At 41.1% G+C, this 8,612-nt stretch overlaps 1 protein-coding gene across 1 annotated transcript; it reads right to left on the bottom strand.

The window, feature by feature from the left end:
- Window positions 1–4,353: 4,353 nt before the first annotated feature.
- Window positions 4,354–7,035, bottom strand: cysltr1 (cysteinyl leukotriene receptor 1). Its single transcript, XM_023395921.2, has 2 exons — window positions 6,891–7,035; window positions 4,354–6,438 (listed from the first exon to the last, which is right to left on the bottom strand). Exon 2 carries the CDS (start codon window positions 6,430–6,432, stop codon window positions 5,395–5,397), a length of 1,038 nt encoding a protein of 345 aa, XP_023251689.1. The 5' UTR covers window positions 6,433–6,438; window positions 6,891–7,035; the 3' UTR covers window positions 4,354–5,394.
- Window positions 7,036–8,612: the final 1,577 nt, after the last annotated feature.

Raw genomic sequence — 8,612 nt, forward strand, 5'->3', positions numbered from 1 at the left:
AACTGAGGGGCCTTTCTCTGTGTGTGCGTCACAGCGTGGACAAAAATACACTGATGGCTCAAAATACTTTTCAATAGAATACACAGCCACTGTAGTGGACCCTGCTGCACTGTTCACAAGCATCCTGTTAGAGCAAGAAGAAACTGTGTAAGCGAGGGCTGGCCCCTCGTCTGTGAGTAAGTTTGGGGATAAAGCAGCAGGGAGCTGGTGTGGGTGGTAGCACATGATGTGATGCAGCGAGCAGTCTGAAGAGTGTTATTGTCTGTTTTCTGTGTGTAATGGACGACTGACTGACACATGTCTGAGTAACAGCCTGACACAGCTTGACTTCAGTCGCTCCTGAGGCTCAAAACTGCTATTAAGCTGTCTGTGAGCTGTTTGTCTTTCTCACTTACCTCCAGCCTGAACCTAACATCGATCACCCGCACACGCACACAAACACACACGCACACACAAACATGCACACACAGTATGCATGCGCTCATTAGAAACAGCGACTCTCAGGTTGTGTCCTTCCTCCTGTTTCCCAGTAAATTACTTTACATGTTTTCGAAGAAAGTTTGAAATGGCAGCTTAATGAAAAATCTGAGCCAGTTCACAGGAAGCATGTGATGTGACGTCAGTAAAGTGCACATGGTAAGGTTATTGAAATGAGTAACCTCTGACTGCTTTGTACCTAAGGATAAGAAATGCAACAGACAAAAGATCTAATGTTGGGGATTCTGCTTTCTGTGCTGTCAGCTTGGATTTATATTGTGTGCACATAGCAACACAGGTTCAGGCCTCACTGGACTCTGGCTGCTTGATACTTCCCTCCAACATTCATCAACAGGGTGGGAGCAGCCAGGCTATGTGGCAAATCAAGTCTGGTTGCACCAAATATCAGGTTTGCGGTGGACCTTAACTGCAGGCCAGCCATGAACTGTGACAAGCATGAAGAAACAGACGATTTTCTGCAATTTTCCCCTGTCTCCTCTGTTTACATTTAGGAAAGGATGGTTTCTACATGCAAGTATCAACTAACATACCTAAGCTCACGAGAAAAGACCTGAATATTATTAATGTTTAAAGCTGCTATAATCAATATTTTTATGATAACAATTGATGACTATGCAAAAGAGATCGCACATAGTGAGGAAATCAATTGATTATTGTTTTGATTTTAAGGGCTGAAACAATTGATCTTTGTGTTCAGTCTCACAACTCTCATCAGTGTTGTTTCCAGCAGCAGCCGACTATTAAGCTATTTTCTTGAAAGAAATTTTTAATAACCCGACAGTGCGCTACCAGCCCTGCACCAGACAGGACACAGACAAAGTTAATGACTAACTGGTGAACATAGTGGAGCATTCAGCAGCCAAAGAGCCAGATATTTCCCTCAGGAGTTGGTGGAGACCAAGACAGAGCTAAAAGAAGATTGAATCAACTTCATATCAACTTTATGAGGTGATACTATGTCATTGATTGTATTTACATCTTATTGCGCTGCCCCCACGCAGCCAAAAAAACTAAATTCATGCAGGAGACAGTGAACCACTCTTGAGATACTGTACTAAAAGGGCACTCCTTTCAATGTGCTTGTTAATTTACTGCTCATGGGGAATAGTGCATAGCCAGGAACCCTTGTACCATATAAGATTCAAGTATAACACCAACACATGTGACATGACTTGTGACTATTTGGGCTAGCCGGTTGAAAAACAAGGCTGTTCATCAAGCAGAGAGCACATAATGAAAGACACTATAGAGTACAGACAGGTGACAAATGAACGTCCCTCCCCAGACGTTTTAAACTATGTTATTATAATATAATAACACTCTGCTGTGATGAATATTTTGTTTAACATGGTTTTCCGACATGAAAAGTGAAAAGAAACGGAATCTTCCTCATTGAGACATTTTGGATCAGGCCTTGAGCCCCGCTTACCTCCACTGCTTGCCTGAGGTTGACAGGTGAAAGAGCAGAGAGCATCAAGGTGGTTAGTGGAGGAAACACCGGAGAGACTGACCAGCCTCAGACTCAGGAGTTTGAAGAGTGAGGAGTTTGTTGTGCACCAGAGTCGGCGCGACTACAAGACGTATCAGAGCGGTAAGTGTACTTGTTGCTTGTAACTGGCATTGGCTAACACTTAGCAGCTGTGCTAATGCAAACTCTCGCTCTCTGTGCTGACAAGATTTCAGTGAAAAGTGAAGGAGCAGTCTGTGTCAAGATAGTTAGCATTAGAAGAAAGGCGGAGAAACTCCGGCACGTTTGAGCCTCAGTCAGACCCAGACTCAGATGAGGAGTCAATTGTGACCAAAATGGGCTACTAGCAGAGATAACACAACGGTTAGCATAGTTAGCATCTTTTATTTGCTGTTGTTTGTTAGCTTGCAACTGGCAGAAGCTAACACAGTGTTAGTGGTTGTGCTAAAGAAACTCTAGCTTTCTGTAATGACAAGGTTTGGGGTTTATTTATCCCCCCCCCCCCTGTCCCCACAAGTTGACAGGATTGGTTCTCTAGGTTATATGACGTATGAAGCCCCGTCTGTCTGAATCAGATTTGATGAGATTGTCATTGGTTCACTGCAGTCACAAGGTGGAAATACACTTTCATGGCATTGAGTGCTAATTTCTCTTATGATATCTTGTCTTGTATTACATAAAAAACACCATATGGACATGTTAACAAGGTTAAAAACCACCGATTTTCATCAGAGGAAGTCTTTAAAGGAAACACAGACATAAAGTGTCTTAGTAAGGTTTGAGGCCACCGATTGAGAGGGATGAACACACCATTCTTCCAAAAAATATTCCCTCATTTGGTGAGCGCTGTCTGACACGTCTCTCATAGGTGTTGAATTAGGCTGAGATCTGTTGAATGTGAATTAAAAATGTGAATAAGTGAATTAAACTTGAAGCTAGTGTTGAAATGGTGACGTCACAGTGTCCTGGTATACATCTGCACATCGCTGAAGCGAAGACAATATTTTCAAGGGGTATTAAATTACTCTTTTGAGTATTCCTCTGAAGCTCTCTGGGGTCTCTGAATCACTGGGGCCCCTCTAACAAACTCTGTCATATCAAGTTATACTATTAGTTTATGTTTATCCATTACATCAGTAGAACAGCTGACCTACAGATGTCGGACTAATTACAGGAAAAACCTGAAAAATGAGTGGAGAAACAAGTTGAGTTGTGAATCATATGCTATGGCCTTCACAGTCACAAGATCTCAACCCAAGTGAACAACTATGGGAAATTTTAGACTGATGTGTTACTGACAACGTTCTCCACCACCATCATCAAAACACCAAATGAGGGAATATCTTTTGTGGAAGAATGGTGTTCATCCCTCCAGTAGAGTTCAGAGCCTTGTACAATCAATGCCAAGCAGCATTCAAGCTGTTCAGGCGGCTCATGGTGCCCCAACACTGAGACACCCCTTTGTATCACTATGGGAAATATATCATTTCGGGCTTGACTCATGCTAGAAGAATAAATGTCAGGATATCTTTGCCCATGCTATTTTAACGTTGTTCGAATCCCATGGGAATCACAGTACAAATCCTGTTGTATTGTGATTCCCATGTATAAAGTAAAAATGAATTGCCAAAGACAAAACTTTTGAAAAGAAAAAACACTTAAGAAACAGCAAAACTCAAGCACAGAAGAAAGGAATACAGTTATATCAGCAATGTTTGCTGAAATGCAATGGGGTGCACTGTTTTTCATAACCTCTTTAGAAACTAGGAATTTAGCAGGGCCTCTCCTTTACTTCCTGTATGGTGAGTATCTCCGCTGCGAGGAACGTCCCATCTCTAAGATGGTCCTGCTTTGCAGACTGAAACAAACATCTTTTTGTGCAAATGGAGGAGGGAGACGATCATGTGCTTGATATTATCTGTTTATGAAGTGGTCATACAGTGGCCTTCTATGTTCAAACCAGCGTCGGCCTCAACAGTTTGGTCTGTCAGTGTTGTTTTGTGTTTCTAATTAATCTCAAAGTTAAATTTATGTATGAAAGCAGTGGCTTTATATCAGAATGAGGATGTGCTCTTACTTTATTCTGAAAATAGCACATGTTTTATACCTTCAGTTAAAACATTTAGACAGTTTTATGACGTATACATTTAGCACACACTCAGTTGGTAAACGTGTGCCACAACTTCTAAGAGTGAAAACAGCAACTCATTTTTTTCTTGTCTCAAAGAAACAGCGATCATAGAGTAGACTTAGTGGTCAGTGTTGATTTAAATGGTGGAGTATCAATACGTGTGCTGGTGGGACACCTAGTGGACAAACTGTGTAACTCTTCATGCAGTCAGAGTGAACTGGATTGGATTTCCATTACAGTGAGGATGTGATCATAGTGAACTGACACATATTTGATGATTTATTATGGTTATTATACATAACATGACATATGGTTTGCATACACGATAAATACAGCAGCTTATTATTTGATTTTTTTTTTTTTGCATACAGTAAGTCGAGAAGATTGTGACCAAATGCTGGCTGCAGCTTCATGTTCACGCTGCAGATCAATCTTCACAACTAACTCAAGAAAGTAAATCAGCATAATTCCTTTAAAGTCCTTTAAATTCCTCACTGTTGATGTTTTAAATCTCAAAACAGATTAAGGTGCATAAAAGGTAAAAAAAAAAAAAAAATTGCAAATTGAGAATTAAAACAAAGTTACACAGAAATAATAAAAAAAATTCACTCATTCATTCATTCAAATCCCAATTGGGTAATTAAAATTAACTATAATAATTATATGATAAGTAATTTTCTGAAGCATGTGAAATTATAATAACTGGTTATGGCAGGGAAAAATAGTTATAAGAAAATTTTGACAAATAGTGATGGAAAATGGTTATGGCCATTACAACATCAACATTGCCACAAAAAATGATACAAAATAAGAGCAATAAAAGAAGTAGAAGAAGAATAATGAAGAAAAGGTCTAAGCTGTCAGTTTAAGGCAGAGTTTAGTCCTCAGTAAACATCAAGGTTGTGTGATATATAAGACTCAAGCATCTTGATCTGGATAAAAAGAAATATTACATCATAACCTTCAATACATTCAGACATTGATACACCGCATATTTATACTGAGATTTGTCAGGTTGAGTAACTCTTATGACACAATAGGCTACTGGTCACTGTCATAATAATAATAATACAGATCAACATCACTTAAATATTGAACACTCTTTGCTCTTCCCCCTGAGACTGTAACTCGCATTTTTTAAATACCTGTGACTTCATCAGTCAATCAGCCCTCCTTTCTTAAAACGGCCTTTCACATCTTTCAACTCTGTCCCTGACTATTAATGAGGGAACACGTCATCCTGAGCTCTTTAACTTGTCCTAAGCTGCTTGTTTGAAGAACTCCTGTCTTTTGTGAATTAACTGGCTTGGTGATTTTCTCCAGACTCTAAGGCTGCGACGGGCTTCAGCCTGGTTGTGCGTAGCTGGTTGCTTCCTGTCGTCGACTTGCGCAGCGAGGACAAACGGTTGCGGAAACCCTCTCCAGAGAAAAAATAAAGCATTGGATCAAAGCACGAGTTGGCAGCAGCCAGACTCAGCGTCACCACGACCGACTTCTGCATGGCAACCTTCTCTGAGCAGGTGGTGTCAGTCCGGGACAGGAAGTTCAGGTGGACTGTGCGCTGTATATGGTAAGGCATGAAGCTGATGAGGAAGGTCAGCAAGACGATGACAATCATTCGGATGGCTCTGAGGCCTGCGCCCCGCTGGCGTCGAGCAGCATGGGTGCGAGACAGTAGGGTGCGGACTATGCCAGCATAGCAAAGCAGGATTACGAGGAACGGCAGGACAAAGCCTGTCACCAGAGACAGATAGTTCAGCACGACTAGTTTCTTCAAACCTTGAGCTTGATTTGGAGGCTCAAAGCACTTGGTTTTATTTGTGATGGAGTCAAAATGTTCACCAGCCATGAGGAAGGGAGAGGATGAGAGACAGATAAACACCCAGATGCCAACACACACCAGGCGAGCACGGGTCTCTGTGACCAGCCGCAGATTCTGCACCGGGAAGACAATGGCCAAGAAACGTGTGATAGACATGGCAGCCATGAAGTATATACTGCAGTAGAGGTTTACATAGAGAGTGTAGGAGCTGATGCGACAGAGGAAATCCCCATGGTTCCACTGTCCCTTGTTGACATAGTAGAGAACCCGCAGAGGCAGTGTCATAACACACAGCAGATCAGAAACAGCCAGGTTCAACATGTAGACATGAAAAGGTGAGCTCTGACGGTACGTTTTGATCAGTACCACCAGGGCGAAGCCGTTCCCAACTAGTCCGAACACGGTGATGAGGGAGTAGGATGTGGAGTAAACTTGGTTACGGAAGTCATCTATGGACGGACAGACAGGAGTCGAGTTGCTCTCTACGCCGTGTGTAAGATTCAATTGCCCCATTTGTGGCTGTTGAGACGGAGAGAAATAACATGATGATGTGTGCAAAACAGAAATGTCATGATGAAACATACGTGCAGGAAAAAACACAGAACAGTGATGACTTTAATGTGGGAGATTGTTTTAGAGATAAGCTCTTTTTTTTTGCTGTATTTTGCAGACCCTGGAAGGAAATTGAGAAAGCAGATAAGCATTTTAGACATTTTTATTCTATCACATGACAAAAGTTCTTAACTTCAAAAAACAGGTGAATTTTTCATTTCAAAATTCAAAATTTTGTACAGAGTTGTCGCTCATTAAATCATCTTTTGAGTGAGAGAGATATATGAAGCACGCTCCATCAGGATGGTCTACTGCAAACTGTTTACACTGATAGTTACATGTTGTTTCTTCAGTCCTCTGTGATTTCTCCTTAACTAAAGTAAGAACACCTCTGATTCCTTCCTCTGTTTTTTTTTTACCTTCGTTCCTTTACCGCTGAATTCCTGTCTGTAGAGCGTCTCTCCTGGTGTGCACAACAGCAGCGCTGCCTCAGACTGTGTCTCCTCCACGGCTCTGTCTTGTCTGCCAGATGTTGCAGCAATAGTGGGAGGACGCTGCAGCAGGTGGCTGCCTCTTCATAATGCATAGCCTTTTGGAGGCTTTTCAGAGTAGGACTGGTCTTTCACTTTCACTGTGCGGCACAACAGTGTCAAAGCCAGTGACATCATTAACAGTGTAGCCACACAATTGTGATAAATGAAAGAGGGGAAAAAAGAGATGTGCATCAACAGTTAAAGTTCTGCTCTTGTTATGTGGTTGCTGTTGTTAATCCTATTCCTTTACTACGTTTTCCTGAATTCATCTCAGTCATTCTTTTGCAGGCGCATAGAGACTTGTCTCTGTATGTCTTTATCTGCAACTTTACCCACAAGATCAAGTGACAAACTCCTTCCCTTAAAAAAAAAAAAGATAAAGATGATACATCTTTATTTATTTTAGCTGCTTCTGTTTGCTTGGCTGACCTGTTTCCTCTAGCAGTATTTGTATACTGGAATTCAAGAAGTAGTCAAACAATCTTGTACCTTTCGACATGTTTATATTGAGAGACGCTTTAAATAATTGATGTCTAGACAGTTGAGGTCTGCAGAACCAGACCTCATTGCTTGTTCCTTTAATGTTCCTGTCAGGCAATCAGTTGAGTTTGGTGTAGCTGCTCTGTTCAGGGCAAGTCAAGAAGGAGCTTTGTAACCTGAGCTCAGATGGTGTGACGAGATAAAGAGATATGAAGATGCTCGGGTCAACTAACACAATCCCTCCTGACTGATGATGGAGGGATTTTTGATTTTTTTTTTCCATAGCATTTCCGTCTGCTAATGGGTGTGGTTTACAGTTAGTAAATGAGTGCGGATACTGCAGTGGAAATGGGCAAACTAATATTCGCAGTTGAAAGGCCTTTGTGGTGGAAGGGCAGGATAATTCATCTATAACTCATTTAATGGGCAGCTGGCAAAGGCAAACATTCAACCCCATTTGCACTCAGGAGGCATCTGTATCAGCTCCACAGACTCTATGTGATCAAAGAATTATTACTCTGTTAGCTTGATTGTGCATTAAGTCCACTGAAAAGACTAACTGCTGGGGCAGAAAACTGTGATAAGTGTTTTTACCCTTTTTAGAGATGCTGATAGTGCATTTGTAATTTCTGAGTAATCCGATTTTAAGATCTCTGAAGTTGCCTGCTTTTATCTCTGTCCATATGTGGTTCATTTATTGTATGTAACAGGCACTTAGTAGTACATCAGACATGCCAGGGAAAGGCATACATCAAGTCAATCAGCACTTAAAACAAATCCCACATAAGTGGCAGCAAATCCAAATAGGTGACAGATTATAGCCAAAAGTTTCTACCTGTTGACATCTATTGCAGTGATCTGTAAAAATCAAATAAGGGGCCTTGGAAGTCGAGATGCTTGATAAACCAAGTGCATTGTTTTTATTTGTAAGTGGATTTATTGGGAATTTTACAGTTAGCGACTAAATTGTTGTGTGAGCTTACTTTTGTTCCAGGTCATTTGTTACTGTTTAGAAAAGGGATTAAGTGATATTTATTTGAGTCATGTAGCTGAAGGTTTTTTTTGTGTGTAAAAAAGATAATTGTTCTGTTCCATTGCAGCTCTGCAGTTAGCGAGCACGTACAATAA

The sequence above is a fragment of the Seriola lalandi genome, unplaced genomic scaffold (genome assembly GCF_002814215.2).
Source record: "Seriola lalandi dorsalis isolate HSWRI2012SDOR001 ecotype SW California unplaced genomic scaffold, Sedor1 jcf7180002054971, whole genome shotgun sequence".
Lineage (NCBI taxonomy): Eukaryota > Metazoa > Chordata > Actinopteri > Carangiformes > Carangidae > Seriola > Seriola lalandi.